General features: G+C 46.3%; 1 protein-coding gene across 1 annotated transcript in view; it reads right to left on the bottom strand.

The window, feature by feature from the left end:
- Positions 1-7,330: 7,330 nt before the first annotated feature.
- Positions 7,331-14,754, bottom strand: part of DPY19L3 (dpy-19 like C-mannosyltransferase 3) — a 90,270-nt gene continuing 82,846 nt past the window's right edge. The window contains 2 exon segments of the mRNA XM_073605829.1: positions 7,331-8,478; positions 10,875-11,033. Coding sequence (XP_073461930.1) covers positions 8,308-8,478; positions 10,875-11,033 — 330 coding nt within the window. The 3' untranslated portion in view covers positions 7,331-8,307.

Here is a 14,754-nt window from a genome sequence, read left to right as displayed (position 1 = left end):
ACATGGCACCTACAGGTTCCTAGGCAGAATTTTTTTCTTAAATATTTTCAGCCTATTACCATCCATATACATGAGGCCTAAAGCAAATAAAAGGTCCGGTTATTAGTAACACGGTGCAATGTTATTCACAGGAAGCTGTGAAAGTTCTATTGTAAAAGTTGCCATATTTCTCAGAATGTAGCCTATCCAGTCACCAAGAACCTGTGACATCATCCAGCCATAAGGCACAATGTGTGACAAGTACCTAGAGAACGGGGAAAGATAATTGTTCAGATACGAAGAGCCTCCAGCAGGGTCATGTAGATGACAATGGACAATGGTTTATGGCTTTCAATAAAACACTTTGTGCAAATTTGTGCAAAAAGTGGTAAGGTTCAAAAACAAAGCCAAATAAATAGACAACTAAAACCACTTTATAAATGCAGTGACACTGATGTACATAAAAATACAATTATATACATAAAATTATTTGATTAATTTTTCGATTTGAAATGTATACTGTATGGACTAAGTAACACTGATCTGATGAAAAAACAAAACAAGAGTTGGCGGAATGTTTCCTGTGCTTTGTAGGGTATTGTAACAGCAGCACTTTAATGGAGGCCCAACCAGCTGCATACTTCATCTTCCCTCCAATCTGGTTAGATGCTCTTAAGGCCAAGTTCAGCTTTTCGGGTAGAATTTAATGGAAGACTTTTTTAATGTCCTTTCTGCCCCAGCCATCCCAATGTGCTGATCTCTTACTTACCTCACCAGCCATCCCAATGTGCTGATCTCTCACTTACCTCATCCACGGAAACTTTGAATTTTCACTTTTCTTTGAAATTGAAAAAAAAAAAAAAATGCTTTCTGATTCCATCACTTCCTCTAGATCAATGTTTCTCAACTCCAGTTCTCAAGTACCCCCAGCAGGTCATGTTTTCAGGATTTCCCTCAGATGAAACGGCTGTGGTAGTTACTAAGGGAGCCAAACTGATCAAATCACCTGTGCAAAATAATGGAATGCCTGGAAACATGACCCGTTGGGGGGTACTTGAGGACTGGAGTTGAGAAACATTGCTCTAGGGATCACATATTTCAAATGCAAGGCCCATGGGCCATTCCAGTTTTGCAGCCGCAAGGTGGTGGAAATCCATTCCGCCACCTCCAGCTCTCACCCTCCACTCCCTGCAAGGTGAGGCCAAGCCACCTACATAGGGAGGTACTAGAGCCAGGCAAGGTAGGAGAGAGAGAGAGAGAGATGTGTGGAAGCTTCAGGGAGGGGAATTGGGATTGCACACCCTAGCACACCCCTAAGCCCTGCAATCTGTACACAGCACACCCCTGAATTCTGTATGTAATGCACTCCTGAACTTAGCACTTTGTACACAGCGCACTCCTGAACTCTACCTGTTGCATAATCCTGAGCTCTTCACTCTGTGCATAACGCACTCCTGAACCCTGTCTAAACACATTTGCAAAACATGGCTTTGGGCTGCTCCTTCCTCCCCTGGAGCATAGGTGTCCAGGGAAGGTAAAAAAAAAGTCATGTGTGCATGGGACCTTAGTTGTGACCTGGAGCTTACACAGCGAGTGACCTGGCGCTTACACAGCGACTATGTGACAGTGACCTGGAGCTTACACAGCACTATGTGACAGTGTTGGTTGCCTGAGCAACCAATCATCAGTCACGTGACAGGGGGCGTGCCTGCCTTCCTGTACGTGAGCAGCTTCTTTCCAGAACTCCGGACCACGCCAAGATATTACATCATCCCGAACAGCCAAAAACCCTGTTTTTCAGCTCCACACTGGCCGGACAGCTGTCCGAACATCCCAGGCACCAGACCATGGTAAAATATGGACCAAACCCACTGCAGACACCCACTGAACGGCTCTCCCGCTTCGCCCATGAGGAAGGCCAAAATGGCATCCGGTACATGCTAGACAGCCATGGGCTGAGGGAGAGATGGAATGGATGGATGCCACAGATCCTCTGGCTATTCCAATAGCCTCTCCATCTGCGGACTCCACTCCAGGTACATTGGACATTAAGGTAGAAGAGCCGTCCCTGTCACAAATCCTGGACACCATTTAATCCTGCCATGCGTCTCTCTCCACACAAATAGAGACCCTCAGGGTGGATATTGCAATCCTTAAAGATGATGTGCATAAAGTTAAGCATAGAGTGACTAATGCTTAGCAACGCATTAGTGCAGTGGAGGATGACCTTAAGCCCCTTATGATAACAGTGAGAGTGGTGGCAGCGGACCACAAGTCCCAGAAAGGCCAAACTGGGGTATATCGAGGACAGGCTCCGCAGAAATACCTGAGGTTCCTGGGTTTCCCCGAGGGCTCAGAGGGTAAACGCCCTGAAGAATTTCTGCTCACCTGGCTAAATCAAACCTTTGGAGAGGAAAGTTTCTCCCATCTATTTTCCATTGAACGCGCTCATTGGGTCCCGCTGTGGGCACCTCCCCCGGAGAGATTTCCTAGACCCTTACTAGCATGGTTCCTATATTTCAGAGATAAAGAAACCATCCTGCTCGGAACATGCTTAGTTTGCTTTATAACAACCACATCACCATCTTTCCGGATGTCTCTGCTGCGGCAGCATTTAAAAATGTGAAATTGCGCCTCCGTGAATGCAGTCTGCCATACAGTATGTTATATCCTGCGAGGCTCAGAGTGGTGCACAAAGGCAAGAGCCAATTCTTTACCTCACCTAAGGAAGCCAATCACTGGCTGTCTAATAGGTCACTTTTATTTGTACAATTGTATATGATTGCCGATTCTCTCGGCCTCCTCAAGGCCTGGAGCATATATTTGTTGGCAGGTAAAAGTTGCACAAGACTAGATGTCGTTCACGCTACATTCTTCTGCTGATTGGCTGTCCAAATCTAAAGAATGCGGTCCATTGACTGTTTTGCTGCTCACCGTATTAACACCCTTCTCTTCTTTTCCGAACGGACAAAGAATTCCCCCTCTAGGGTGATTCGGTTTTCATGTTGTTTGGGGGAAACGCCTATAGTGTGTTTGGGACTATGGGCAGAATTCAAATCAGTCACGTGACAGGGAAGGGAAGTAACTCGTGTTCCTTTGTAATCGATCTTTGTAATATTTGCATCCAGCGGCTGAACACAGAATTACAGTTGAAGGGAAGGTAAGTATGTGCAGCTGGTTAGGCCTCTTTGTTCCACTATGGGCTATTCTTGTTGAGCTAGAAATCAAGACATCAGATTGCATACCATTTTTTTCCCCTGTAGACAATTGTTCGTAATGGCTCGCTGTGATATATTTTCTAAACTTTGCATGGAGAACGAATGCACGTTTTTATATCAAAGTGAACCTGTAAGAATAGCTGTTGCCTGGCACAACCAAGACTGTCATCTGGAGTGGTGGCTACCACTGCTTGACTCCCAGAAGAAGTGCCAGTTCTAAGGATAGGGTGTCACATGACGTGATACTGCAGGGAAGTGCTCTACCCTGCAACTGGCACCTCTCCCAGGAGTCAGCAATGGCAGACACCAGCTTTACTGTATATGACAGGCAAATGGCCATCTTGACAAGTTTCTTTAAAGCTGAACTCCATCCAAACAGCGCAATATATAGCTATGTAAAATGTTTTGCCTCAGAAGAAGTTTGCGATTGTGTTGAGCCACGTTTGTGATTTACACAACCCATGCCACACTGAATATCCAGCAGGGAGACACCACTTCCTCTGGTGCCCATTACATGGCCAAGGCCAAAATCTGACCCTCCCTAAAATGCAAGAAAAAAAAAAGAAATAGGTTTGCTTCTCTCAGAAGTAAGATGTCCTTACTCATTGGGACGCTAGCAAAAAAACATGAGGCATGAGGGGGGCAGGAGGGGGTTAAAGGAGTTGTAAAGGTAGAAAGTTTTTTATCTTAATGCAGTCTATACATTAAGATAAAAAACCTTCTGCGTGTAGCAGCCTCTCCAGCACCCCCCTAATCACTTACCTGAGCCCCTTCTCTCTGTAGTGTTGTCCACGAGTGTCTTAGCTGTTCCAGACACTCCTCCTGATTGGCTGAGACACAGCAGCGGTGCCATTGGCTCCCGCGGCTGTCAATCAAAATCAGTCAGCCAATCAGGAGAGAGAGGGGGCCAGAGTCGGACCTCCGTGTCTGAATGGATACACGGAGCTCTGACTCGGCTTGGGTGCCCCCTGTAGTAAGCTGCTGGCTGAGGAGGCACCCACCAGAAGGAGGAGCCAAGAGAGCAGAAGAGGGACCCGAGAAGAGGAGGATCCGGGCTGCTCTGTGCAAATCCAACTGCACAGAGGAGGTAAGTATAACATGTTTGTTATTTAAAAAAAACAAAAAACAAGCCTTTACAATCACTTTAATGCTGGCCTGTCCTAACAGCTTTGTGTGCCAGTTTCCAATCTCTTGACGCTAGCTGCACAACCCTCTGATTCAGACAATCCACCAATAGCTGTCACTTGTCCTCCAACCCAAAGGTTAAAAAAACCTTTTATATGCATTCCCCCCTCCCACCAGCTACCCTAAATATTTACCTGAGCCCGATCTCAAGCTGTGCACCAGAGCAGCAGCAGTGCTCTCTTTCTCCCTCTTCACTGGACTGAGAGCAGGGGAAGCCGTTTTCTGTCAATCAAATCCAGTGATGATGGAGCAGGGGGTGGGGCTGAGCCACACTGTGTGTGTCAATAGACACACAAAGCCCAACTCAGGATCGAGCCTGCAGGTAGCGGCTTCCTATGGTGGCACACGGAGAAGAGGTGGAGTGGAGAGCGCCAGTGGGGAAGCCCAGAAGAGGAAGATCGAGGTTGCTCTGTGCAAAACCATTGCACAGAGCAGGTAAGTATAACGTGTTTGTTATTTAAAGAAAAAAAAAAATCACAGTTTGTGATATATATATGCTATAGGACTTGGCATACAAGGCGCTCAGCGCTGCCAGCTTTGCCAGTGCAATCCCGGTAGGGAAAGCACCAGGAGAGCACTGTTTAGTCACCCGGCCTGCCAAGCCTAGGGTGGCCTGATCGCTGAAGACCATTTTATTATTAGACTATGGCACAATGAAGTGTATGCTTCAAGGAGCATGTGTACTAAGCTGTTTGGTTGTGGTTCGCTTGATAGCGCCCCCTCTTGAAGCCCATGTATACCTCTTCTAAGAGAAAATGCACCTTCTCCGGTGACAAAGGTGGAGAGATTTTCAGTTCAATGTAAAACGAATCTTCATAAAATTTAGCATAATACTTCACCATTCACGGTGCACAGTGACACGGAATCTAAAAATATTTGGCACAGAATGTAATTTTCCAAACATCAAGTGCTTAAACACGATCAGGGATGTTGCAGAAGGCAGTGCATCAGAGCATCAAAGTGCAGAAACCCATAACCACCGAAATCTCCTCAACTTCCATCAGTCTGGAGTCGGGACAAAGAGACGAGTTCCAGTTTCTATGGATTTCTGAAGGTTGCCTGATTTTGGCACAGATTTTTTGGAGTCAGAACACTGTAATTAGCAAAACAGACATTTCCAGCATGAAAAGATCCACGTGACACAATACATTTCATGTTGGGGTAAAGTGGACCTAAACTCAAAGAGTGCTATGTAATAGTGCTAAAGAGTGCTATGTAATAGGGAACATATAGAAATGTGAATTGTGCTTAAAGCATTACCCTGAAAGATCTATCTTTTGTTCTAAATTCCTCCTAAAAAAAGATAGCAATGCACTTCCTGTGCCTACAGCCTCTGCAGTGTGAGATCATCTAAGGCACTGCTGCCTCTGACTGCTAATCTCGCCAGGTTTGGGGTGAGAGTTGGTGATGTCACTAGTGTAATGGTCGCTGTTCTCCTTTCTGGAGAGGAAGCTGTACCTGAGGAACTGCAGTACAAGGATCTCCCTGCTTCACGAATTCTGTAGATCTGTCCTTTCTCCGCTTCTCCTGCTGCCTCTTTATCATTACCTCACTCCTCATCAGGGAGGAAATTTTAACATCAAGCAAAGCACTGCCTTTGCCAAGATGGCCACCACCACACAACCCCACAGTGCAGAACAATGTATGGTAAAGCTGGCCATACACCAGTAGAAGTTTCTCAAATGTTCACAAGGGAATTCTAAAAATTGTTCTTCGGAGCATTTGATCTTGCTGTCACTGAGTCAACTAATTTTGCTCAAAAGCCCTTAAAGTGGAAATAAACCCTCCTATCATTTTTAGCCAAGGAAGCTGCCATCTTGGCCTCTGTTGATCTTCAACTGCCATGATGGTGCACATGTGATCAGTTATGACACCAGCCATTCGATGGTTTGACGGTTTGGTTGAGGACACAAGCAAATGTGACAGCTAGCAATCCCGGCATTCCAGAAATGTAACTTTTTTTATTAACCGCTTCCCGACCGGCGCACAACTATTTACGTCGGCAGAATGGCACGGCTGGGCAAAAGGGCGTATCTGTACGTCCTTTTGAATACCCCGCCGTGCCATTGCGTGCGCGCCACCGGGAGCTCCGTGAGTCGGGTCGCGAGTCCCGTGGACGCGATCGCCGCGGGGATACCCGCGATCGTCTCACGGAGAGCAGGAACGGAGAGAGGCTGATGTAAACAGCATCTCCCCGTTCTGCCTAGTGACAGTGTCACTCGAACTCTGCTCCCTGTCATCGGGAGCAGAGATCAGTGTAGTGACACACACAGTCCAACCCCCCTACAGTTAGAAACACCTCCCTAGTACTGATTTACCCCCTCCCCCCCCCCCCTAGTGGTTAACCCCTTCACTGCCAATGTCATTTACACAGGAATCAATGCATTTTTATAGCACTGATTGCTGTATAAATGACAATGGTCCCAAAAATGTGTCAAAAATGTCCGATGTGTCCGCCATAATGTCGCAGTCACAATAAAAATCGCTGATCGCCGCCATTACTAGTAAAAAAAAAAATTATTATTAAAAATGCCATAAAACTATCCCCTATTTTGTAAATGCTATAACTTTTGCGCAAACCAATCAATAAATGCTTATTGCGATTTTTTTTTTTTACTAAAAATATGTAGAAGAATACATATCGGCCTAAACTGAGGAAAAAAAATGTTTTTTTATATATTTTTGGCGGATATTTATTACAGCAAAAAGTAAAAAATGCGTTTTTTTCAAAATTGCCGCTCTTATTTTGTTTATAGCGCAAAATATAAAAATCGCAGAGGTGATCAAATACCACCAAAAGAAAGCTCTATTTGTGGGAAAAAAAGGACGTCAATTTTGTTTGAGAGCCACGTCGCACGACCACGCAATTGTCAGTTAAAGCGACACAGTGCCGAATCGCAAAAAGTGCTCTGGTCTTTGGGCAGCCAAATGGTCCGGGGCTTAAGTGGTTAAAAAACGTTAAATTGATGGGTTTAGTTCCACTTTTCTGATTTACTGCTGTTCAGGGGCTCTGGGATTCAGTAAAATGGCCGCCTCCAGCAAGAAGAAACAGGAGCAATACTGGAGGCAATTTTCAGCACACACTAATGTTGGTAGTGTGTCACATTGCTTGCACTCTCAACCATCAAATGGCTGGAGTCCTAACTGATCACATGTGCAGCACCATGGCAGTTGAAGATCAAACAGAGGCCAAGATGGCAGCTTCCTTGGCTGAAAACTATGGGAGGTTTTAGTTCCGCTTTAAGCCAGTAATAGGGAAAAGATCAGCAGCAGGGAGACCACGGACAATACTGATAACTAGTCCTTCAACCGCACAGGTCCTCTTTATGGTTATGGAGTTCTGTTCAAGGTTAGGTTTATGGGGTTATATCTAGGTTAAGGGACAGCAAGTGACTAGTACTCTTTTGGGAATTGATAAACTTATTTTTAGCCTCATTTGCACATGATAAGAATATAACACACACAGTAAAAAGTACCTAGGCCACAATTTCTTCAGTCAAAACTTCCACCCCAAAATCAGGCAAGCCAATATTCAGAAGCTGAAAGCTAACAGCCTGCGGGGTTACTGCGCCTTGCTGTTGTTACTACTGAAGAACGTTATCTCCGGAGCTAGTAAAGCATTATGGGAAATGCTGTTTAGCTGTCACTTGACCTAAGTTTTTGTAAAACAAGGATAATTGTAACAAAAAAAAAAGTGACTGGACGGTTCACTTGTCAAACTTCATCCTCCACTCGCCTAAAAATCACCTTACCTTCCATTAAAACACTACTAGAAAGTCACAACTGAAAAACAACCGTTGTGGCCAAGTTGAAATGAACACCTCTGGAGGCAAGAAGAGTCCCGTTTCCACTCCGCGGAGGATTCGGCGCTGACCAATAAGATACACTAGAACAACAAAATACTGTCCCGTCTGCCAGATTGCGCTTACTTCACAGGGGCTTTACGTGACAATCTGTAAACATTGAAAGTTCTGTTCTTGAAGACCCTGGTGAAATACTTTGTGTAGGCCAGAGAATCTTTCTTTATTTCATCGCAGAAGCGGGGGAAGGGAGAAGGCCTCAAATCAGGGTCGTTTTCCCCAGGACCATCCATTGTCTGGTTAAACAGAGAGAAAAAAAATAAAAAAGGATTTGGTGATCGGCAACACGGTACCCTCTTGCTAATACTTATAAGCTAAAAGTTGAATAAATGGCCTGTCTTGGTTAGGATAGGCGAACATGCATTGGATACTGTAATGTGATCAATGTACCCAGCAGGGGCATAATATGTGGATCATGTGATAGCCTGAAGAAAACTGAAAAATTTCGAAAAAAACTGTTTTCTTTCCGTTTTTTGTTTTTTCTTTCCAGAAAAATTTGAAAAAAAAAAAAAAAAAGAAAAGAAGTGCAGAATACCGTATATACTCGAGTATAAGTCGATCCGAGTATAAGTCGAGGCCCTAATTTACCACAAAAAAACTGGGAAAACTTATTGACTGGAGTATAAGCCTAGGGTGAGAAATGCACAGCTACTGTAAGTGGAAAAGAGGGTCAACAATGCCCATTTGCAGCCTCACTGTGCCCATTTGCAGCCATAGGTCCCCCGAACTTCAAACTCGGTAGTTAAGGGTTCCTAGATGCCCCCTAGCTGCAGCCAAAATTTGGGGTCTCTGAACCCAAAGGGTCCCGAAATGACATTGCTGCAGATGGACACAGTTGACCGACTTTGGGGCCCTGTATCTCTGGGCCACTTAGTGCTAGGAACCCCACATTTGGTGTACAAACCAAGTGGAACTAGCACCATAAAATATCCAAAGCTGGGGTTTCTAGCACCAAGTGGCCCTGAGATACGGGGCCCCAAAATCAGTTCAGAAAATGTCAAGCACTTTTCTGCAGCAGAGAATTTTCGGAACCAATTTTGGGGCCCCGTATCTCGGGGCCACTTGGTGCTAGGAACCCCAGCTTTGGATATGTTGTGGACCCAGTTCCAAATTTGGGGTTCCTAGCACAAAGTGGCCCTGAGATACGGGGCCCCAAAGTCGGTTCGGAAAATGAAATTTTTTGCTGCAGAAAAGTGCTCGAGTATAAGTCGAGGGGGGCACTTTCAGCACAAAAAAATGTGCTGAAAAACTCGACTTATACTCGAGTATATACGGTATGTTATTTTACAATGATAAATAATATATCCATGACATGATATTCAAACTATAGAACATGAAGACCTTAATGAAAGATTTCTGAGACTTTAGGTAAAGTCTTCAATTATTGCACATTCTCTCAGCTGAAGACAAGGAAATCCTGGAATACAACTCAAGTAACACTATTTCTTAATGCAGTTTTCAAACAAGAGAAATATACATTTCTGCCACTAGGGAACAGTACAGGGGAAAGGTTCCAGTTTAATGTGCATGTTGTACCTCCTACAGTTGGGTGATTGTTGGTAAAGATGATAGTTTCTGCCCTCTCAGGCCTTAATTTACAGGTAAGAGGGTACATTTGACAAATAAGTTTATCTTTTTAACCTTTAAATGATTCCTATTAATGTTCTCCATCATCAAACATAATGTTTCCCTATAGTCTGGTCAGTACATCTAATTCATCACAAAGGTGTTCTATTGGGTTGAGGTCAGGACTCTGCAGGCCAGTCAAGTTCCTCCACTCCAAACTCGCTCATCCACGTCTTTATGGACCTTGTATTGTGCACTGGTGGGCAGTCATGTTGGAACAGGAAGGGGCCGTCCCCAAACTGTTCCCACAAAGTTGGGAGCATGAAATTATCCAAAATGTCTTGGTATGCTGATGCCTTAAGAGTTCCCTTCACTGGAACTAAGGGGCCAAGCCCAACCCCTGAAAAAACAACCCCCACACCATAATCCCCCCTCCACCAAATGATTTGGACCAGTGCACAAAGCAAGGTCCATAAAGACATGGATGAGCGAGTTTTGGGTGGAGGAGCTTGACTGGCCTGCACAGAGTCCTGACCTCAACCCAATGGGATGAATTAGAGTGAAGACTGGGAGCCAGGCCTTCTCCTCCAACATGAGTGTTTGACCTCACAAATGTGCTTCTGGATGAATGGTCAAACACTCTCATAGACACACTAAACCAGTGATGGCGAACCTTGGCACCCCAGATGTTTTGGAACTACATTTCCCATGATGCTCATGCACTCTGCAGTGTAGTTGAGCATCATGGGAAATGTAGTTCCAAAACATCTTGGGTGCCAAGATTCACCATCACTTCCCTAAACCTTGTGGACGGCCTTCCCAGAAGAGTTGAAGCTGTTATAGCTTCAAAGGGCGGGGCCAACTCAATATTGAACCCTATGGACTAAGACTGGGATGCCATTAAAGTTCATGTGTGTGTGTAAAGGCAGGCGTCCCAATACTTTTGGTAAAGTGAAGTGTAAATTGTCAGTTAGTGCCTGAGTAAAGCAAATCCCAATGCACACTGGGCCCACAGGTCTCAATTAACAATACTTATTCAAGTGACATAAAATGACTGTATTCTCACATGGTCATTGTTGATATCCAGCAGATCTCGTAGACGACATCCTCTCCCGTGTCTCCTCTCATAACATATACTGTCCTCTAATATCACGTAGTCTGTGCCGAATGACCTCAGTACGCCGTGTACATCTTCCGGGGCTCTCTTTGCATACACCTGATACACCTAAAAAAGGACAAACGGTGACTGCCAAACAGGACCTGTGTACAGTGCATCAACTAAACACCACCAAGGACTTCATGGATAGGACGGAGCAGTGGCTCATCACGTGTCATGGTGAGGACTCTGCAGCTCATTTCCATCCTTCTCCCCAGGTTGTGCAGAGCGGAGTGGAGGAAAAGCGCCTATCTGATTCAGTAAACAGACACAGGCATCTATTTATAAAACATTTGTTGCATGATTGTCACACACATTTGCGCATGCTCAACATATTTTGGCTGTAATTTCTCCAATACGCGTGTCAAACACAAGGCCCGCCGAATTCAGCCCACCCGGCCATTTCATGTGGCCTTCAAATCTCTCCTCTCTACCCCCACCTTGTCTCAGCATTCGGCAACAGAGAAGAGGATAGAACTCCTCTACCAGATCCTGTACTTCTGTGTGCAGCCACGGAGAGAGGCTCATCTCTGCCCCTCCCTCATCACCCCCCCATCTCAGCATTCGGCAGCAGAGAGGACAGAACTCCTCTTACAGATCCTGCACTTCTCCATGCAGTCACGAAGAGGCTCATCGCTGCCCCTCCCTCATCATCCCTCCCTCATCTCAGCATTCGGCAGCAGAGAGGACAGAACTCCTCTTACAGATCCTGCACTTCTCTGTGCAGCCACAGAGAGGCTCATCTCTGCCCCTCACTCATCACCCCCCCCCCCCAACCCCCTATCTCAGCATTCGGCAGCAGAGGAGACAGAACTCCTCTTACAGATCCTGCACTTCTCTGTGCAGCCACAGAGAGGCTCATCTCTGCCCCTCCCTCATCATCCCCCCCTGTCTCAGCATTCGGCAGCCGAAAGGACAGAACTCCTCTTACAGATCCTGTACTTCTCTGTGCAGCCACGGAGAAGCTTATCTCTGCCCCTCCCTCATCACCCCCCATCTCAGCTTTCGGCAGCAAAGAGGACAGAACTCCTCTACCAGATCCTGTACTTCTCTGTGCAGCCACGGAGAGGCTCATCTCTGCCCCTCCCTCATCACCCCCCCTCAACCCCCCATCTCAGCATTCGGCAGCAGAGAGGACAGAACTCCTCTACCAGATCCTGCACTTCTCTGTGCAGCCACGGAGAGGCTCATCTCTGCCCCTCCCTCATCATCCCCCCCCCCCTCGTCTCAGCATTCAGCAGCAGAGAGGACAGAACTCCTCCTACAGATCCCGCACCTCTCTGTGCAGCCGCAGCACCCCGCTGTCTCCGCCTCCCCTGGTCTCAGCATTCAGCAGCTGTCTCCCACCCTCCTCTGGTCCTCCTCCAGATCCTGCACTTTCTGCTTCCCGGCTGCAGCACAAGGTAAGAAGGGTGCACTGTGATATAAGGGAGGGTGGGGGACTCTTGACTTCTCATGTAAGGGGGGGCGCTCTGGACATCTAGTCTTACAGATGCAACATTGGCCCTTTGAGGGCAACCACAATGCTAATGCGGCCCGCAATGAAATGGAGTTTGACATCTCTGCTCTAATGATCATCAGCTTCATCATCTAGTGACCAAAATTAGATATATTTTCTTGAGAAATTTCAGAAAACTCTTCTGCATTTTTGCCACTAGATGGAGCAGAAGATACAGGAATGAATCTATTTGATACATTACAGCCAGATTTGCTGGGCATGCAAGGATGTGTGTCATTCATCCAATAAATATTTAATAAATAGAACCAATAGTAACCTCCAGGGGGCCTCACTTATGACAGTGAGGCCCCCTGGAGGAGACACTGGTAATTGTACTTTGGACTGCTCTCTCCAGAGTGGTTGCCTGTGACTAGGGATGAGCTTGGGTGGGCGGATCCTAATCCAAACTCTGGAGTGAGCCCACCAGGAAGAAGTCACTGTACCAGGCCTATCATAAACAGCCAAGGCATTCCTTGCCCCACAGCGGCACATATACACGCTCCTTGTATACAGTGCCTTGAAAAAGTATTCACACCCCTTGAAATGTTCCACATTTTGTTATGTTACAACCAAAAAACGTAAATGTATTTTATTGGGATTTTATGTGATCGACCAACACATAATTGTGAAGTGGAAGGAAAATGATAAATGGTTTTCACCATTTTTTACAAATAAATATATGAAAACTGTGGTGTACATTTGTATGGCGCCCCCCGGAGTCAATACTTTGTAGAACCTCCTTTCTCTCCAATTACAGCTGCAAGTCTTTTTGGGGATGTCTCTACCAGCTTTGCACATCTAGAGAGGGACATTTTTGCCCATTCTTCTTTACAAAATATCTCAAGCTCTGTCAGATTGGATGGAGAGCGTCTGTGAGCAGCAATTTTCAGGTCTTGCCACAGATTCTCAATTGGATTTAGGTCTGGACTTTCACTGGGTCATTCTAACACTGGGGTAGGCAACCTGGGGCGCTCCAGTTGTTCCACAACTACAAGTCATGCCTCTGGGAGCAATTGTAACTGCCAGCCTTGCAATGCCTCATGGGAAATGTAGTTCCACAACAGCTGGAGGGCCCCAGGTTTCCCACCCCTGTTCTAACACATGAATATGCTTTGATGTAAACCATTCCATTGTAGCTCTGGATGTATGTTTAGGGTCGTTGTCCTGCTGGAAGGTGAACCTCCGCCCCAGTCTCAAGTCTTTTGCAGACTCTAAGAGCCCTTGCACACTGGGGCGGTTTGCAGGCGCTATTGCGCTAATAATAGCGCCTGCAAACCGCCCTGAAAGTGCCGCTGCTTTCATTCCAGTGTGAAAGCCCCGAGGGCTTGCACACCGGAGCGATGCGCTGGCAGGACAGTAAAAAAAGTCCTGCCAGCAGCATCTTCGGAGCGGTGAAGGAGCGGTGTGTATACAGCTCCTTTACCGCTCCTGCCCATTGAAATCAATGGGACGGCGCGGCTATACTGCCGGCAAAGCGCCTCTGCAGAGGCGCTTTGCGGTGGTATTCAACCCTTTCTCGGCCGCTAGCGGGGGTAAAACCGCCCCGCTAGCGGCCGCATACCGACGGTAAAACGCCGCTAATAATAGCGGCGTTTTACCGCCGACGCCGCCCCCCGCCCCAGTGTGCAAGGGCTCTAACAGGTTTTCTTCTAAGATTGTCCTGTATTTGGCTCCATCCATCTTCCCATCAACTCTGACCAGCTTCCCTGTCCCTGCTGAAGAAAAGCATCCCCACAGCAGAATGCTGCCACCACCATGTTCACGGTGGGGATGGTGTGTTCAGGGTGATGTGCAGTGTTAGTTTTTCCCCACACATAGCGTTTTGCTTTTAGGCCAAAAATTTCAATTTTGGTCTTATCTGACCAGAGCACCTTCTTCCACATGTTTGCTGTGTCCTCCACATGGCTTCTCACAAACTGCAAACAGGACTTCTTATGACTTTCTTTCCCCAATGTCTTTCTTCTTGTCACTCTTCCATAAAGACCAGATTTGTGGAGAACACGACTAATAGTTGTCCTGTGGACAGATTCTCCCACCTGAGCTGTGGATCTCTGCAGCTCCTCCAGAGTTACCATGGATCTCTTGGCTCTTCTCTGATGAATGCTCTCCTTGCCCGGCCGGTCAGTTTAGGTGGACGGCCATGTCTTGGTAGGTTTGCAGTTGTGCCATACAAACCTCTGAGGGCTTCACAGAACATCTGTATTTATACTGAGAATCAATTACACACAGGTGGAATCTATTTACTAATTAGGTGACTTCTGAAGGCAATTGGTTCCACTAGATTTTAGTTAG

Source organism: Aquarana catesbeiana, linkage group LG11 (assembly GCF_042186555.1).
Source record: "Aquarana catesbeiana isolate 2022-GZ linkage group LG11, ASM4218655v1, whole genome shotgun sequence".
NCBI lineage: Eukaryota > Metazoa > Chordata > Amphibia > Anura > Ranidae > Aquarana > Aquarana catesbeiana.
The sequence above is the reverse complement of the archived record's forward strand: the minus strand, read 5'-3'. Positions and strand labels throughout refer to the sequence as shown.